This window comes from Typopeltis vanoorti, chromosome 17, assembly GCF_054136105.1.
Source record: "Typopeltis vanoorti isolate ZY-2024b chromosome 17, IOZ_Tvanoo_1.0, whole genome shotgun sequence".
Classification (NCBI taxonomy): Eukaryota; Metazoa; Arthropoda; class Arachnida; order Uropygi; family Thelyphonidae; genus Typopeltis; species Typopeltis vanoorti.
The window spans coordinates 54,069,106-54,090,208 of NC_143565.1; the positions used below are offsets into that span (position 1 = coordinate 54,069,106).

The following is a 21,103-nucleotide window of genomic DNA, read 5'->3' on the forward strand; positions in this document are numbered from 1 at the left end:
CAGCTGTCTGAAGCAAAAAGTGTTGTCTGTATCCCTTGAAATGGATAAAATTGAGTATCGTGTGGTTATAAAATTCTTTGTAAAAGAAGGTTTAATGCCAAAAGAAATTCATTCAAAGTTCATAAAAGTTTATGGGCACTCTTCTCCTTCGTTTTTGACAATTAAGAAATTGTTGAGTTTAAACATGGCCGTACTATCCTTGAAGATGATCCACGTGAAGGACATCCAAAAAGTGTAACACCAGAAATCATCGATCAAGTGCACGATATGGTATTGGATGACCGGCGAGTCAGATTGCGTGAAATTGCTGAGACTATAGGCATTTCAAAAGAATGTGTAGGATATATTTAACAAGAATAAAACTGATTTTGTGCGTCAATTTATTACTATGGATGAGACTTGGATTCATCATTACACACCAGAATCCAAACAGCAGGAGAGGTCATGGCATCAGTATTTTGAGATGCTAAAGGCATTTTGTTTAATAATTATCTTGAATAGGATAAAACAATAACCGGGGAATATTAATCTGATCTTTTAACCAGACTAGACAAAAAAATTTGTGAGAAAAGACTCAGTTTGCAGAAGAAAAAAAATCATCTTTCATCAGGACAATATGCACCTGCCCACAAAATTGTTTTGGCAATGGGAAAATTAAGGGATCTGCAGTATGAATTGTTGGAACATCCACCCTATTCTCCAGATTTGGCTCCCTCTGACTTCTATCTCTTCCCAAAACTAAAACTCTTCCTCGCTGGTCAGCCTTTTTCTTCGAAACATGAAGTGATTACAGCTGTAGAGGGGTATTTTGCAGATCTTACTGAGAACCACTACAGGGACGGGATAATGGCACTGGAGCATCACTAAAATAAATGTATTAGTCTTAAGGGAGGTTATGTTGAAAAACAAAAATAACTTTGAAATTATAAATTCGTTTTTTCATTGTTATGCTGAGAACTTTTCAGACCACCCTCATATAATAATTAACTTTTTCTTATTCCTATTTACTTAGGTCATTTCCCTATTTACAAATTGTAAATAAACTATGATGATGAACAACCAACTATATAGTGTATCCTCTCCCGCCAATGAGTTGTGGATTCGAAACTCGCAATAGGCATGAATGTTTGTAATTGTTATTAGGTGAGAGATGAATTTCTTCATCTGAAAATACTAGCATTGGAGGAAAAGGCAAAGACTAGTATTGCAGCCACAGATTGCAATTTAGCTAATGTTGATTTACATCATTATGATAGCATTTAGGTAATTTTATTATCATTTTCTTTAACATAATTATTCAAAAGTGCACCTATGATCTTAAACTGGCTCTGTTAACAATAACAGCATACAACATATCTTTCCTATGTAGAAAAAATGTAGTAATTTTCAAAATACACATGTATTCAGTAACTGAAACACCTTATCTTCTGAATTAGTTCAGATAAAATGTGCATATACTATATATATATATATTACATCTAGATGGATGTCTAATTGCGCAGAAAAACAGTGAACAGTTTGCATAATAAATATTCCTAAATATGGTGCCCTTTCTCCCTAACCCACCTTATTCCAGTTTTGTAAATATTAATATTCTATCAACAGAACCTGTAGTATCAAAGTAAGAAAGAATATTTATACCTTTTTAAGACGAAACAGAAATTAGGAAACTCACTGATCAATAAAATATTACTTTCACTGTATAAGAATAAAAATATTAGGAAAATCTAAATAATACCTTTACTCTCTCTCTCTCTCTCGCTCTCTCTCTGTCTGTCTATTCCTTTTATAAGGAATAGAAACCCTCTATTCCTTATAACTGCAACCATTATACGAGGATAAGGTGGTTGGCTCTATGCCTCCCAGTGTATCCTATATCTGTAGAAGTGTTATGTTCTTAAGGCTAGTTTGCTGCTTACAGGAGGAAAATCCCCAGATAAACGCCCAAGACCGGCTAACTTGGCAATGTATAAGAAAGATCTTAAGCGCCTCATGTCAGCGACAGAAATCAAACCCAGGACACTCCTTTCCCAGGCATATGGTTGCGAAGTAACCATATAATAAAATTATAAAAAAAACATAATAAAATTATATTTTGTGAAATTTATCTTGCACTTTATTTACTTTTCATATATCAGTATCAATGCAATACCATTTCAATTTCCTAGTGAATAACATTTTCAGCAATTTTTTCTGCGATCAATAGTTCACACAATGAATTTTTCTGCGATGAATTGTCCCCATGATGAATTGTCCGTGAACCCTAATAAATTAATCTCCTAAAGATAAGACAAAACTCTTGGCATCAGTCTTCTCCAACTCTTATTTAGATGACCAAGGTGAATCTCTCCCTAGTATTCCAACACCAACCTCAATATACTTCTGATGTTACATTAGAAAGATATCAGGAAAATGCTTAATGATCTTCATAATAACCTCTGATTCAAATGAGTATCTCTCCAGTTGTGCTCCAGAACTAGCACCTATCTTGTATTGCTTTTACAGGGTATCCTACTCATTTGGCATCTACCCAACAGCATGAAGCAAGCTTTTATCCAGCCTGTTCCTAAAAAGGGAGATAAAAGCTAGTCATCAAACTATATGTCCAGTTGCCCTCATCTCAAAAGTAACAAAGAAGATCATCAACAACTAATGGCTTCACTATCTAAATACCCATTAATTAATTAGTGAACAGATTCCACCATTCTCATTCTACATCAAACTTACTCACCAACAATACCTACATCTGGACAAAAAAAAACATGGAAAGATTTGAATAATTTTGCATGGTTGATCTTGTTTGCAAGTCAGTCAATCAAGTCTGGTGTTCTGGCCTTCTTTCCAAGCTGCCAACACATAGCTCCATCTTGCCCTTTGTGAAAAAGACTGCCAGCTTCCTCTCTGGTTATTGACTGCATATCATAGTTGATGGTTTCCACTCATCTGATTTTTCTGTAAATGCAAGAATACCCCAAGGATCTGCACTCACCTATACTCTTCTCCTATAAATCAACGATACGATTTTTCATTACTCACAGAACATTACAGTATTAAGAAAACTGAAGCTTCAAGATCTTCTAAGGTCTGCACTTAAACACTAATTTTCTAGTCAGTCACAAGTAGGGTTACACTGTTATTGAAAATACTTAATAAATTTAATGTTAACAAAACACAAATTTTATTTCCCAAAAGAAATACCATATGTCACTCTCTCTCTCTCTCTCTCTCTCTGGTTTTTGATAACATTCCAGTCACCAAACATGATCATTTGTCTCTACTTGGGCTGATTTTCACCATCTAACCTATCTTGGCATAAACACATGATGTCCATAGCCTCTTCAGACTCTAAAAAGCTTGGTATTCTTTTTTCATTCTAAACTTAAACTCCCTTCAGAATATATCCAGAAGAGAGGTATTCACTAAATAGATGATCCCCCCCCCCTTCCCCACCTCTCTCTCTCTCAGTGACTCTCTCAAATCACTTTCTCTTCAATTCCTAATGCTATAAATCCCAAATCTGTCCATACTTACAATACTGTTCTCATATCTGGAGCAGCATGATGAAGCACTTTCCTCAGAATGCTTGATTGTATCCAAAAAGTGAGCTACTCACTTTATTAATAGATGCCCCCACCCCACTGACTTCCTCGAATTATTTCCTATAGATATCTTGGGTCTGCATTATGTCTTCACTATAGGTATTTCCATAGATGTTGCATGTTGCTCTAATGAACTGGCAACAATTATTCCACTTCCCACTAATCAAGTACCAACTTTTCATATTCTTCCTTCAGTCCAATATCTGTCTTTTGAAACAGTCATCAAATAGTTTTCCCATATATGAATACAACTTCCAACTCTTCAAGAACCACATTAACAGATTACTTTGCTCTAATCACATGGCTACACTTTGTAATGCTATGTTATAGGTCGTTAGACATCTCGTTTGTGTGTGTGTGTGGGGGGGGGGGTATAAAAATCTGCTTAATAATATCAAGAAGAAAATGAGGTGGAGAGGAGAAGAAGCTAAATCAGTGAACAGTTTATACATACCTTTGATGACATTCATTTAACTATTTGTTAACCAACAGGAACAATATGATTTCAAGATAAAGAATAAAAAAAAGTAAAAATAAATGAATAATATGAAAATGCAGTAAGGCAGAAACTATTAAGTACATTCATTAAGTAAATTCAGCAAATATGAAAGAACCAAAAAATTAACTATATAGTGGAAGGTTTGCTATAGTGAATTTCAGGAGAAAAATTTCTCTTCCTTCCCCAATCTATTTAATTTAACAATATAATACTCCCAGACTCCCTGAGAGTATTATATTGTCCTTCCTGGGATCCTTAATTTTCTTTAAAAAAATAACGATAAAATAAGTTTGGATGTTTGTACATTCAACAGAAACAAGGATATAGCGACTGTTTTCCCCATCTCTGAAAAATCAATGCATCTCTTTCAATGTTGACTGTAATTACTGTGACATCAGTGGAGACATTCCTTTCAGAGATGTCTCCACGCATGTCATGGTTACAGAATCTCCAATACTACCAACATTCCCCATATACATATGGGGAATGTTGGTAGTACTGGATGTTTGTAAGTTTGATGAGCTAGCTGCTGCCACAACTATAGTTTCATAGGGCATGAATGGGTAACCTATCACTGATGGCTGCTACTGCTATAGCTTGCCATCTCAAGTTGCTGACAAGCATTTTGTTTCCAGAACACAGATTTGGCCTTTCTTAAAATCACAAAATTCTGAATAGCAAATTAAAGACAAATACTTTTTTAATTATGAATAGTCAATTTTTCAAAATTTTTTCTCCTCTTTTAATGCTTTTTTTCTGATTAGAATAATTCTATCGGACACTGGATTGTAACCCAAAATGTATTTTCTATATAGCATATATTCCAATTCAAAGATAACTGAACAGTTTCAAGCACAATGTGTATTCTTCAAATTGAAGATACACAGTGCTTGAAACTGTTCACAACAGCCAATTAATGTAGCAATCACTGCTACATTAATTGACTATATGAATTATTTTTTCTAAAGTTCTGAATAAGAAAGCAAGCAGAAAATAAAAAATAAAACACCATTATCCTAAATTTCCATTCAGAAACTGATGCAGCACTAAATGACGACATTTGTAGGCAATGCTATGCATTATGGGAAGGGCCGCTACCCAGATTGGTTTTGACTTTTATTGAGGTCTCATCAGTGGGAGCAAGATCCAGAAGTGATACCAAGGTTCAAGTAATGCAGAGGTCATATTTCCATATACAATACAACTGGTTTGAAACTGGTCTGGGTAGTGACCCTTCCCATAATGCATAGCATTATACATATCCATAAGGATATGTGCTTTGCATTATGGGATACTAAGGCAAGTGATGTGAAGTTATTAGCCTCTATATATGAGTTGCCCAGTTGTGAAGTTACTTCATGCACAAACTTTGTTTGCATACACTTGGATAAAGGATTAAATCAAGATATAATTTCTTGGCATCTTTAATTTATAGTACAACCAAGTGGAAAAACTTTCAACATCTAAATCCAGTATACAGTTTTACTAATGACAGCACATTGCACTCCTCCTTTCGTTTGATAAACCCTGCAAAGCATAAATCACCACAACCTCCAGAACTCTAATCTCTACCTTAAATTCTGATCTTCAAATCATTCATCAATGGGGTTTGGAGGACATTATCAACTTCAACATTAGCAAAATGCAGCTCTGCATTATTCCCCACACAATCTGATCCTTGACAATACTTAAATCTCTATTCAAGATGAGATTTGCCTTGTTGAATAATCTAACCTCAAATCGCACTTGGCAAAAACATATCGCAAACACTGCCTCTTCTGCATCCAAAAAAAAAAATTAGACTTTCTCTTTTGCTCATGGTGTTACTTTAACTCCAAAGAGCTTCTAACCCTATACAAACCACAAATCCACCCAACCACTGAATACTGCTCTCCTAGTCTCCACAACCTGCATCTTCTTTAAATACTTCTATGGCTGCTGTTCATCAGAAATGGAATCAATAATTCCCCCACGTTCTTGCAAATCCATCAAATCAAATGTAAACAAGTTTCTCCTTTCCCAACCCACTACCCATATGCAGTACTAGCATACTATAGGTTGATTAACCAAACTCTTGTGTATGGGCTTAAAAAAAAAAAAAAAAAAAAAAAAAAAACTGGGGTGGTACCCCTGAGCTCCCTGAAAATACTGGATTCTATAAAATAAAAAGAGTAGTTAGAATGACTGACAACCCCTTTCTCACTAACACACTCCACTCACTTTCGCACAGGTGTTTAGTCTCCACAACCTGCATCTTCTTTAAATACTTCTATGGCTGCTGTTCATCAGAATTGGCATTAATAATTACCCCCACCCTCTTGCAAACCCATCAAAATGTGTGCAGCAGCTAACCAACACCCTCTTACAGTTCAACTCCAAACCCACAGAAGAAATTTCTCTGCTTCATTTATCCCTTCCACTGCTTCCCTGTGGAACAACCTTCCATCACGTGTTTCCCAAGGAACATAACCCACAGCTTTTCAAGTCAAGTGTGAATAAGTTCCTTATTGCCCATCTATGGTACTAGTGTACTGTGACCAACATCTCATGGATGGATTCTCCATTAAAAAACACATAGAAATACATTCACCAACTGTCTGATACTAGCAATATGTGATCAAATGGTAAAGAAAATAATGGGATAATAATAGTGGAATTGAACCAGCAGTCAGTTGGCAGCAAAGTAAATCATGTTTGACAACACAAATCACCCAAATTTTTTTAATGAATATCAAGAGAAGTCAGGATATTCAGGGAACTTACTTTGCATGCCTGAAAGTGTACACATTTTAGAAAATTAGATGGAGTTTGCTGAGATTTTGCCAATAGGAGATAGAGGAAGTGATTTGAGTTAATAGATTAGTCTTTGGACTCCCTGGAGGTGTTACGTAATTATTATGATTATTATTACGTAACACTTCCAGGGAGTCCAAAGACTCATCAAGGCAGGGCACCTACTCTACAACTCTCGATCTCCACCAATCGTAACTACCTTCATCATCTACACCAACAGCATCTACTGCCGACCACCACCACTAGTATTTTCACAGACAATCACAAACATCCATACCCACAGTGGGATTCGACCCCACAGCCTTTTGGCTGGAGAGCAGATATATTAACCACTCGGCCAACCAGGCTGGCATATACATTTGCTGATACGCAATATTAAAAATATTGTATATCAGCAAAGTAACCACATTTAAATACAGCCAAACTCTTGCTTCCTCAGTACTTGGCTCACTTTTTTTTTTTTAACACAAGATGTTTTTTAATAAAATTTGTTCTTTCTTCACTAACTTTTTATGCTATGCTATGCCCCCCCCCCCCAAGTATATACTCCTGTTGTGTACAGGAATATATACTTTTATAAGGAGCAATTAGTGAAATTGCTAGTACTGCTGTTAACAATTACTACTTGGTTTCACTTTATACATAATGCATTTTTATGAAAAAATTCTGGGAATATCACTTTTGCTTTTTTTTTTTTTTTTTTTTTTTAGATGAAGTAAAAAAAATGAGAAATTGATGGTCAAAATTGGTTGAATAAAAACACAACTCTACCTTGTGTTTTGTTCCAGTTATGTCTAACAGGAGACTTTAAAAAATGTAAGAAGCAACAATATTCTGAATTTAGTCATAACTGATTGAATGTTGACCTGCAGATATATCTGCAGAGGCAATCCCCCCCAACAAATGGACTGAAATTTTTATGGTAACATAAAAACTACATTCCAAATTGGCTATGTAGTAGCTCTGTAGAAATGGAATTTCTTTAGCAGTACTAGTCTGATGAAAAAAAAAAATTGTTATATGTTCGATTTCAATTCTAACTGCTGACCAGAGGATTTTTTAGGCCTTTCTTCAGCTGATTCTCAAGTTAGTCAATTGATAGTATAGATAACCAGTCTTTTTTTCCCCCCTTTTCAAAACCTGGTTTTAATCCTCCATCTCAAAAATCAACTGTACAACTAACATTACCAGACAATGAAAAAATTAGGATTTAGGGTCATGAGATTGTGGCAGTTATCTGTCATACTCACTCTCTTGAGAGCCAATCAGTCTTGGAAAAAAAAGTTAGCCAATGCTAAAGAAGCGCTGTTTAGACCAACTGAGGAATAAAAGGTGTTAATAGGATTTTATTTATTTTTTTTTTTTAGTATATTACAAATTTAGTTAATATTGGCTGAATGATGCAACCTATAGATGCGTTTTCAAAGAAACCCATAGAGAACATCTCAAGGAATCTTCAACAACAAATATATTAATTGGACTTAATGCTTCAAATTGGACAGTGTATCCTTTTTGTATCCTTCTGTTGGATAAAATTAGCAGACTGATAAATCCAACTTACAAATGAAGTTTACAGCAGGTTGAATTTTTATTGGATCAGATGCAGTAAAAAAATGGCTGCGCTCATTAAAATAATGAGAATGGTCCAAAAAAAAAAATGAATGGTTAAGTCTGTTGAACAATACTCACACAGAGGCACATATCATCAGTCCTTAACAGGAAGGCATGCAATAAATCCTGATTCTTGCAATAAAAAAAAAAAAATTAAAAAAAAAAAAAAAGGTTAGTGACTTGCCTGTATTTGTCTTAAAGATTACTACGATGACTAGTAACTAAGTAAAAAAGTACATATCTATAGTCAGAAGATAGATTAATATTAACTGATATGTAAATAGCAGTGTACTCTAATTTTTTTTTGGCTGAGTCAGTTTCAATGATATCCTTTAGCTGGAATGAGGTAGAATACAATTCCTCAGCTGATGGTGAATTAGCTGATTGTATACATAATTGAATAGTAGGATTTTCATTCCACAAAAGAAACAAACCAGCCAGAAAAAACATACAGAATTAACAGATATAATACACTGGCTTTATAGCTGTGGATACTTTGTCCCCACCCCAAAGCACTATCTCCAATTTTTTTGGTGTTTTCATATATTTCTGATATATATGAGTGGTATATTTAAGCTGTTGCACAGAGGATGACAGATGTATATAGCAGATATGTAGCAATATACCCCTAGAGGGACACTGATAATGACATATGTAATTAGTATCCTTGAACATACAGTATTTGCTTTCTTCTTTGTGTATTTGCATGTGTAAAAAAATACATAAATAAAATAAAAAAAGGACGAAAAATTGGAAAGGGAGGGAGATAAAAAGAGAATCATGTTATGCATGGTGGTTTCACCAGACTACAGTAATGATCCATCAGTTATGACTGATCATAAGTATATGGCTGACCAGTCCAACAATTTTTTTTTCCCTAACCATTCAAATTAGATATAAAAATCAAATGGAAATTTTTCAAGTTGCTTCAGGTCTCCAAATAAGATGTTGCTTTTCTTGTTGTGTTGATTTATTATGCATTGGCATCTGAGACCACAATGTACCATGTCAAAAGGTAAAAAGCATAAAAATAACTATGTATAAGTAAATAAAGTAAAATTAGCACAGCTGATGTATAAAAATAAAATTAATATCTGTATACATATATATGAGTATATAGTTCTAAAATGTTATATACTAAAGTGTATAAAGATTACTTTTTTGTAAAAATTTAAAAATATATTGTACGGATGATGTATTGGATCAGATGTAGTAAAAAAATGGCTGCACTCATTAAAATAATGAGAATAGTCTAAAAAAAGGTTAAGTCTGTTGAACAATACTAACACAGAGGTACATATCATCAGTCCTTAGGAAGGCATGCAAAAACAAGCAAGAATAACTTGCCCCTACAACCTCATGCATAATGAACTGCAACAGTTTGATTACAGATTTTATCAGATATATCTGGCATGTCTTTAATCCATGATGTTTGCCACTGGGATATTAACTTTTTGTTCCTACAGTCTGTCTGTAATCAGCATAGGGGCAGACAGTATCTTTAAGGGGTTATCTGACTCTGCTGCAGCTTCATTTCTTTTGAACCCAGCAGTGTTTGGGATCCAACACAGGTAAAGATCAAAGTGATGCCTCCAGATCTGATGGATGGATGGATGTTGGATCTGAGCAGTATGCTAGACTTTTCAAAGCCTGACAGAGAACATAATGAGTTAGTGTAAATGATGCACCTTTTGTAGTGTTCCATCTTTATATTATGTAATGCAATCTCTATAGCATGCAGCTCAACAATATAATTGCTACATTCCAGTGGGATCCGATTAAATATTATACTGTCTGCAAAGACAGTATAATATTTAATAAGCCCACATTTGTGTAGAACAATACAAAATCAGAGTGTATTCTGTTGTGCGTGTTTGTGTCTGAAAGAGCTGCAAGTAGACAAACAGAGGGAGGAATGGAATGTTTAGCTAATCTGAACAAGGAGAAGCTGCATGATGGAATGTAGCACCATGGTGACAATTTCTTTATTGGTGCCCAAGCAGTACTGTCTACCTTGATGCCTAGACATTACAGCCTCTGTCTCCACCACTGAGTGGTGGAGACAGAGGCTGTAATGCTTTTATTCAAAAATCCAAGGTATGTATGGCAGTACTGTACAAATTTTCTTGCCGTGGACAAAAAATAATTAGCCACGTGGAATGGATAGGCAGGCATTCTATTTTGGTTGCATATATGCTGGCCTGGTTGGCCGAGTGGTTAGCATATCCACTCTCCAGCCAAATGGCTGTGGGTTCGAATCCTGCCGTGGGCATGGATGTTTGTGATTGTCTGTGAAAATACTAGTGGTGGTGGGTGGTATATGGCGTTGGTATAGTTGCAGTTTGTTGTAGTTGGTGGACTGAGTGGTGGAGACACAGAGAGTTGTAGTAGAGTAGGTCCCCCTCCCGATGAGTCTTTGGACTCCCTGGAGGTGTCACGTAATAATAATGATGATGACTGCTAATGTCAAAGTGACATTTATAGTTCACCTGCTTCCATAAAGACTTGGAATAGGTGATGTTTGAAATACGTCAGATGCAGTTTTGACTGCCTAATGGTGGAGTGGATCTGACTATCAATGTATACTCTCTGGCAGAAGCATAAACTTGCAACCCATGATCAAGTCTTGATCAGATAACTGCTTGATAGAAATGGAGAAATGAGTATTTATCTGTATCCCAAGAGGTACTAGCTAAGGTGCAAAGGATGTTCATTATTCTCTAGCATTTATTTCACAATTGATGTATATGAAGTAGAAATATCAATTTTTTTTGTCAAATGTAAGTTCAAGAACTAAGTTGCTATTACAACCAAAATTATTATTTCCAATTTTAGTTCTGGGTCAGAAAGAACACCACATTTGCAGAAAAAAGTACACAAACAGTTTTCTGTGACAAAAATCTGAACCTTTTGCAAGTATCTAGTTTGAAAAATGGTCAAAAAATTGCTGCAACAGTCTTTCTCTCTCTCTCTCTCTCTCTGACACTCATATTGCAAAAATTATAAAAGATGGTAAAGTCATCTATACATAGAAAAATTTCCTTGTTGTAAGAACATCATTAGGGAGAATAAAATAGATCAATAAAAAATATTCAAAACTGGCATGTGTCACATAGCATGTGTTTCATGCTATGTGTTTTCTACTTGTGTCTCAGTCACAGCAAAGTAAACAGGAGAACACACTATTACATTTCAAAGGAAATAATGATAAACTGGATACATGAGTGTAAATAAATGATTCAGAAAAGCTATGAACAGTTACATGGGATTATTACTTCCAAACACTTCAAGATAGACATGCAATCCAAGTTGCTGAGATATGATAGTTTCACATGTTTCAAGGAAGAGACAAACAAATTTAAGTCTACTTGAGAGCAGTATCTTGATTTGATTCTTCACAAGTTTAATCTACATGCCACCTTCAAGCTATATTTGGAAATTATCTTCCTTTCTACTTTTGACCAAGGATAAGTTATTATTCCCGCTGTCCATGTCTGATGGTTACTATGTATTTTGTTTTCTGCTAACTTCATTATTTTGGACAGACAGGCTGTTTTGCTGAGATCCAAATTCAAGAACATAAAGATAAAAACTATGCCAAATTCTTGAAATTTGATTAGTCAGGTGCTTACTATGCTATAGGCTAGTTGCAGTCTTGAAATCAACTAAGATAACACACGCACGCATGCACACACGCACACAGTAGATTGAAATTTGACTGAATCTTCCTTGAAACGTGAAACTGCATAACACTGTCCAAATCCCAACCACTCCAACTGCATGCCTATCTCAAATCAGTCAATCATGATTAGCTCACCTATCAATTTACGATAAACTATCCATTGTTTCCTTTGAACTTTACTAGCATATACTCCTGTTCACTTAACTGTGACTGAGATTCAAGCAGTAAAATGAATGCTATATGACATATATCAATTTTGAATACTGTTTTATCAATCTCTATGTTCAAGTTTGCATTACCATGTGCAGGTTTATAGGATTGTAATTACAAAATTAGGCAAGCAATCTGAATCATACTGAAATTTTTATTATAATTACGACTATTATAGCCTGTTTTTGTTTAGGAGTGTCCCTTATTTAAATACAATGGCTATCAATACTCAAGAGGGGTATATATATTTAGGACATTATTGGTGAGTATAGAAGGCAATTAAGGTAGAATAAAAGAGGTGGAAAGATTTGGTACATACCTTTTTTTGATTCTACGATGTCTTCCACTTCCATGATCTCGCTGAAGGTTGTTTACAAACGGGGGGGGTGTTTAGACACGGGAAAATAAGTTTGGATAACCCGGGTTAATATTAATAATATATATATAAATGTATACATATATTATTTTGAATTAGGGCGCATTTTTGTGTGTGTGTGTGGGGGGTAGGAGAGTTACTAACCAAAACACGAACCAAAAATTAGCAACTCTCCTAAAACCTACAAAATCTCTCACACACAAAGAAATATTCGAACTCCACAACATTGTCTACAAATTTCCTTGTCAAGAAGACTGTGACGTCACCTACATCGGCTCTACAATTAGGTTCTTATGGACTAGACTACAAGAGCATGTCAGGGATTGCAATATTCCCATTCTGGAATATTTAAACACAAAAAAACATCACAGCATCAAAAAGAAAAATAAAACACAGAGTACAGGGAAGACAGAGATTGCAGCTCAGGCCCTTGAGCTGAAACATACCCCCCAAATCGACAAGGCCATAATCATAGACAAACAAGACAACAAAACAATGCTAAGAATATCCGAAACTATTGCCATAAAATGTGATGAAAATTCTATCAACGTCCACCGCCCCTACCTAATTTCCGAATGTTGGATGATCCAGAACCTACAAATTAAGCCATGCCTCTGGCCATGTAGCAACAAATAATATCCTTATTTGGCAGTTGCAATTTTGCCCTGACATAGCCCTACACTCATTTCCGACAAAGTTCTGAGGACGGTCACACGACCGAAACGGTTCCACACCCCGTTAACCCTGCTCCAGTTGCCACATAAGTATACCCTTCCCCCCCTCATCACACACACACAAAAATGCGCCCTAATTCAAAATAATATATGTATATTTATACATTTATATATATATATATATTATTAATATTAACCAATTAATAACATCTAAACACACCCCCCGCTCCCTCCCTCTTCTCCCCCCCCCGTTTGTAAACAACCTTCAGCGAGATCATGGAAGTGGAAGACATCATAGAATCAAAAAAAGGTATGTACCAAATCTTTCCACCTCTTTTATTCTACCTTAATTGCTTTCTATACTCACCAATAATGCCCTAAATATATATACCCCTCTTGAGTACTGATAGCCAATGTATTTAAATAAGGGACACTCCTAAACAAAAACAGGCTATAATAGCCATAATTATAATAACAGTGTTTAAGAGGAGAAACAAATTTCAGTATTAAGTATAATTATACTTACTATACTTAATACTGAAATTTGTTTCTGCCACAGTTATAACTATCAGTAATGACAAAAAAAAAAAAACATATAATATGCCTAAGGCTTATAAAACTTACAGTTTGATTTGCTCCCCAGGCCAGATATCCAAAGCTGCTGCAGCTCCTTGTAGGCAGTCCAAAATAATACTGAGACTATGCTGTACTTCATCTCTGCAAGACATGGAAATAATTTTAAGCTTATATTTATCCAAGTTAAAAATGGTTTCATTGTTTCAAGTGCAATGTGTAGTTATTTAAGGAGTTCCATCAAAAAGGAATGCTTATCTAAAATCAAAATTATTTACTTGGAGGTTACTAAGCTTCAACGACTTGGAGAAAAATCAGGATCAACCCTTTTCAAACTTATTTAATTATACAAAAATACATGCAGTGATAAATAAACTTTAAATAGTAATTAGGCTATTGCTAATATTCCTTTACAATATTCTGAATAGAAATTATAAGGTTATTTAGAGGTCATATCTGTATAACTGGGAGGAGACCTCCACATATTCTTTAAGGAATGGAATGTGGAGAACTCACTAGGGTTTTTAACATCTAATCCCTACCTTTTCAGGATATCCCCCCCCCCCTCAATTAGTAGTTATCTAACTGGAGAGACTGAATGAATGAATAAGGACAGGACCAAAAAAAAAAAGTAAAATATAATGGAATGTCATACAGGGTTGGGCACTGCAGGTTAAACAAGAATGCATTCAATAAAGTTTTGGATTCTTTTGGATTGCCTTTCACCTACACAGCCAATTTCTTTTTGTACTCCAATTTAGCTTTTTGCACAATACTTATAACTTTTCTGGCCTGAACTTCACATATTTTATAACTCTTCTTATTCTCATGATATTCATTCCACATCATCATCTTATGGCTCTCTTACTTAATAAGGCTGCATATCAATTTGAATTTGTTCTTTGATTTCTAGCCAGAGAGACACATTCAAATACTATATCATTTAAGCATCATCATCAGCAGCAGCAAATTCCTGATATGTATCTTTGGGGAGGAGGGGGGGGGGGATACAGGATAATGATGATAGCACTATATGAAAAAGTTACACGATTACTAACTTCCGATCAATTTTCCTCTAAATTAATCTATTATCTGTCAAGAGTCCAACATTATCAGATCTTATATTTCTGTCTTTTAAGGCACTTTTTACTTTATCAATTCACACATCTTGTCTTCCCCCCTGGGCCTTTTTCCTGCCAACATGACAAAGAACACTTGTTTTGCTAATCTTTTCTCTCCCATTCTGTTTAAATGATTTAAGCATCTTTTCAAAAAATCTCATGCACTACTGATATCCTTCCAAATTCAGTAACTGATACCATGGGACGAAAATTACTATTCTCCTACACAGTAGAGCATACAGTAGATTTGAAATATAAAGTGATAATTTAGTTTTAAGAAGGATAAAAATTAATATCATACTGAAAAGTAAAATATGTAAGTGAATTTTAAAAAAATCAAAGTAGAGCAGCTTTTATTAGTGAAGTACAGAACTCAAATATACAAATCTCATTCAATAAAAAATAAAAGAGTCTGAAAGCTAGAACCAAGGAGACTCTGGAGACTCGATGGCAAACTCTGAAAAGCATACTGACTGGAAGTGTGTTCCTTTTGTGATTCAGGAAGGATATGGTGAGTTGTTTCCATGTATAGAAAAATCTTCACTCGTCCATCAAATTTGATGATGGATGAGTGAAGAAGTTAAAGAGTCAGTACCAAAAAATATGAAAGTATACAAAAAACCTAGGAAGTAAGTTGGCATATGCACTGATGATATATAGAGAAAAACAAATAACAAAGCGTAACTATGTGTACAAGTAGTGAAAGAAAAATCATGGGAAGGATCTGGTAAGAATACTATAGATAAATTTCATGAAGGCATCAATATGTTCTCAGAACTATTGCCAATGTTCAAATCAAGTTTAACTTATGGATCTGAGAACTGGATTAGAAATAAAACAGCTAATCAAACACTACAGACCACAGATGTGAGAGTTATGAAAAAAAATAAGTAGAGCAAACAGATGACACCAGTGGCATAATCGTATTAAAAATTATGATAATAGAAATGAACTTGACACTGTCAGTATTTAAAGCTAATCTAAAGTGGAAAGTTTAGCAAAACAGGCATTTCATGCTAAAGCAGCAACAAAAGATCCAGAGGAAGATCAAGATCTAGGTGGACTAATGCTATTAGAAGAGCATTAGAAGTTCAAAATATAAGATCATGATATTTTGGTTCTGAACAATTCCAACTTCTCTTGAAACCAAGAGAGAAATCTATTTAGCAACTTTATATGGAAAAAATGCTCTTCTGTGTCACAAAAATATCACTGAGTATAAGACTAATACAAGTAAGAATATAATCACAGATGAACACAAAAACAGCATATTTCATAACAGCATTTTTCTCCAATTGTTGTGATATTGGGGTATGATATTATCATATTATTTCATGGCTAGTTTCTGATCAGCAACTAGCATCCAAGTGACTTTCATGTATTAGGTCTCTAATTTTATCAGCTATTAATATTTGATTCCTCTAAGCACTACTTGTAGTGCTAGTGTACAGATATTTAAATATATTTACATAATTTTCTGTTTACAAAAGATGTTCATTGTTAGTTTACTTAATATGTCAAGTATGTGAAACAGACACCAAGTGAAAAGAAACTTCGACATCATCACACCACTGATAAAAGTATCCTGTCCACCGTTACTGAATTGCTGTTTATGATACATGACTGTTGTGACATTATTCGTGCAGTCACAAGCTATAATCTTTAAAGGTACCTGTAGCATGACTATAAACCATAAATTACACGATAACCACAGTAATTAACTTTAATGAAATGAAAATACGGGTATTTCATACTGAAAGTAACAATTCATCATCAGTTTGTAGAAACAAGCAAATCAAAGGAAAGAGAATACAAGGTACATACAGAAGTCGATGGCTTACTAATTAAAAACTGCTGCTGCATGCTAGAAATTAATATTAATATTAAATAACATTATTAAAAACTATTTTTGATGGTTACATGAGATAAGAATCTCATGTAACCATCCAATTCAGATTTGGCCAATGTAAAAGGGCTTCTCAACTTTCTTTGAAAAGGCATTCATATTTAAACCTGCTTCTATGGAGATGATGAAGAAATAGATCTATTTTGAAAGCAGATAAAGGAAAAGCTGTAGTGGTAATGGATGTAAGGCAGACTATGAGAGGAAGGCAGACTGCCTTTTACAGGATGTCTCCACCTATCTAGAAATTAGTTATAATCCTACAAAAACACAAATTAAGCAATTAAATAAACTGCTTGAGGAAGCTGTTAATTGGGATCAAAATACTTTGGACAAGTTGTGCACTCATTTTGGAAGAACGCCTCGTTTATATGGCCTCCCAAAAATTCATAAAGAAGATTATCCAGCAAGACCCATCGTGAATTGTATCGACTCTCTTGCCTATAGAATTGCTAAATTTCTGTATGTTTATTAACTGCTCATACTGGACAATCCAGTTCATTCATCAAGAATTCCACACATTTTCTTGAGAAAATCAAGGATATTTAAATACAACAGTGGGATTTGTTAGTCACCTTTGACATTATTGCCCTCTTTACCAACATTCCATTATCTGACACTGTTAATTTACTATGTGATGATTACCCTCCTGATATTGCAAAGATTTTTTAATTTGTTATAGAACCAGGATATTTCAACTGGAAAAACAACATCTTTAGACAAGTTGAAGGCATTGCCATGGATAGCTCTCTGTCTCCACCTTTGGCAAACTATTTTTTGAACCATCTGGAAGATACCTTGTTCTCATCCATTCATCCCCAACCCCTCTCGTTGGTTTCATTATGTTGATGGATGTCTTTCTGTTTGGCCTCATTCTGAAAATGAACTTACCACTTTCCTACAACAGATCAATAGCCTTCACCCACACATTCAATTCACCATGGAAAAAGAAAAGCTGGTAGTTTACCATTCTTGGACACATCCTTCTTACATGCACAGCCTCAGGTAATTTATCAACCAGTGTTTATCAAAAACCTACCTTTAATGGCAGATACAATCATCAAAAGTCTGCTGATTACACCTCTCAAAAATTGGTGATATTAAGTCTTTAATTAATAGAGCACAAAATCTGTGCTCCTCTCCCTCAAGTGTACAACAAGAACTTCTCACTATCAAAACGTTATTGGAATTTAATGGTCATAACCATAATCAAATCCAGCAGATAATTGACTCCTATGTTCTAACACCTCGGGATTCTTCAACAGACTGCAGGGTTCCAATCCCTTATATTTCTGGCATCTCTGAATCAATTAGGAGAATTTTGAAGAAGTATCATCTCATTCCCACATATTTTCCTATCAACAAAATTTCTCCTCTGTTGCCATCTACAAAAGATAAACTGTCACCTCTATCATTAACTGCCGTTTACCAGACACCTTGTGAATGTAACCTAACATACTTTGAGCAGACAGCCCATTCTGTGGAAAAAAGAATTAATGAACATCAATATTATATTGAATACATGAAACCTCAAAAGTCTGGTCTGGCACAAAATAGTATCAACACTAAACACAGTATCCAGTGGGATGAAGCTCGTCTTCTCCATATAAGTAGGTTTAAATATGAACGCCTTTTCAAAGAAAGTTGCGAAGCCCTTTTACATCGCCCAAATCTGAATCAGAACGATTCTCTCTCTCTCACTCTCCCAAAAGTTTGAAGATTCTTATCTTATGTTATTAAAAACTATCAAAAATAGTTTTTAATAATATTATTTAATATTATATTAATTTCTAGCATGCAGCAATAATTGGTAAATCATCAACTGCTGTATATACCTTGTATTCCTTTGATTTGCTTGTTTCTACACACTGATGACATATTGTTATTTTCAGTATGAAATATGTCTACTTTCATTTCATTAAAGTTAATTACTGTGGTTATCGTGAAATTTATTATTTATAGTCACAAGTTATGGAAAACAGAGTATATGCTTTAGTGTGATATGAAGCAAACTGTTAACTGACATGAGAAAAAGAATAACTAGATAGAGAGAGAGAGAGCAAGATACATTGCGGAAAAGAACGAAGGGAGTGTTGTAAATGATTCTCTTTAAGAAATAAATAAAATAAATGTGAGAATGACTGAAGATTTTCTGCATATTCCTTCTTTAAGTTGAGAAGTAAATGCATCTTCAATGTAGTAAATTTTCTTTGTGATTGGAAAGAAAGCCATTCTCTGTGTTCATGGAATAACAGCTCTGAAGTCAAACCACAGGAGCATTCCAACACAGTTGCATTTTATTTCACTGCTGGATAGTTGAAGCTTATGAAATACACCATTAATGTTTTGATACCTGCTTTAAATATGGTACACTAGCGCTGTATTTAAAGCAGGCACTAGTGTGCTATAGGTTGATGCTGGCCAACCTCTCGTACATAGGTTCCCCTTATTTAAAAAAAAAATAAATAAATAAAATAAAATAAAAAAAACTGAATGTGTGGCTTGCCATTTCTTGTGTATTTGTGCACAATTGCTGCTATTTTCCTTAGAGAATGTCTGCTAATTCAAAATACTTCATTAACGTGGAAGGCATGCTTGGAGTTTTAAGAGCAAAATTAACCAAGTTTCCTGTTGTATCTGATTTTCTGACTGAAATGTTCTTGCAATTAATGTCAGAAAATGTTTTAAGGTTTCATATATATAACTTAGTTCGTGAGTATGTAACATAGTGAAACACCAAATGTATAGACCTAGGGATAGAACATGGAAAATTAAGGGAAAAGATATTTACATTAAATGACATAAGTCATCAGCATTTCAATATAAGAAAATATTAGCCTTTCAACTCCAATTCTATTTAAGTGGCCACTCATATCATCTTAAATTAACTCTGAATATTAATTATGTCAAGTTTTTTCTGATATCTTCATTTCAATGAAGTTCTGCAGTCTTTTCACTCTCTCATTTCTAGCCAACTTTCTAATCCATATGATAAAACTGGTTTAAACATAGTCTTATATACTGCCTAGTTTGGTTATGACCAATTTCTCTATTATTCCATAGAAGTATATTCATGAGTCTCTCATTGTTCCAGATTTACTTATTCCATTATCTATTTTCACTAAACATTGTGCCTAAATAATTAAAATGTATAACCTGATCTGTAAGTTCACAAATGCAGAAAAATGGAAATAACTGCATTTGCCTCTTTTCACACTTCCAGTGAACCCTGATGTGCACAATATCATATGCTAATGCATAAATTAGCATATGATATTATTACATATCTAGACCCAGTGCTACACAAATCTTTCCACCAGAGGGCAACATGTTTATAACTGTGCATGGAATATGTTGACATTATTCAAACAATGTAAGAACTAAAAACACATCTAGATGTCTCTTGTACCCATTAAGAGAGTAATGTCTTTCAGCTGCCCAAAGTTGCTTTCACAGGTAATGAAACTAATACTGCATCAAGGTTATGTCTATCAATCATTATACTTTGTTCAAACTGGCAGAATCAGCTAGTTTGAACATTAAGTATAACATGTCTATCTCAAACCCTTGAATTTGTGTGTACACATATAGATACACAACAAGGTGCCCAAACAAAAGCTTTTCAAAACTATAACTATATGGGATAAACAGAGCAATACAATCCCTATTTAAGTTGTCAGTCAACCATTAAAATAGAAGGAAATACAGGAAGATGGTTTGATGTAAAATCAGGGGTAAGACAAGGATGCACATTATCTCCACTCTTATTTGCCATCTATATCAATCACATTATGAAAGAGCGTGGCATTAGGCCTGATATTGGAATTGCACATGTCAAACTTAGTTCTTTGCTTTATGCAGATGATATACCTAAACACATCTCGTGCAAGCCTTTCAGAATTCTCCAACTAATCTGAATAACAGCTGTAACAAATTTGACACGAAAACAAGCAATAAAAAGATCAAAACTATGAAAATAGGCACAAGCATAGAAACTTCTGTTGCATTCTGAATGAAGAGCTTATAGAACAAGTAAAATATTTCAGCTATTTAGGCACAGTT

The 21,103-nt window shown here is 34.5% G+C and overlaps 1 protein-coding gene across 1 annotated transcript in view; it reads right to left on the bottom strand.

Annotated features, from left to right (window-relative positions):
* Window positions 1–21,103, bottom strand: part of LOC150097399 (proteasome activator complex subunit 4-like) — a 646,748-nt gene that overhangs the window by 366,528 nt on the left and 259,117 nt on the right. The window contains exon 20 of the mRNA XM_090407543.1: window positions 14,069–14,161. Within this exon, the coding sequence (XP_090263669.1) occupies window positions 14,069–14,161 (93 nt within the window). The remainder of the gene's footprint in view (window positions 1–14,068; window positions 14,162–21,103) is intronic.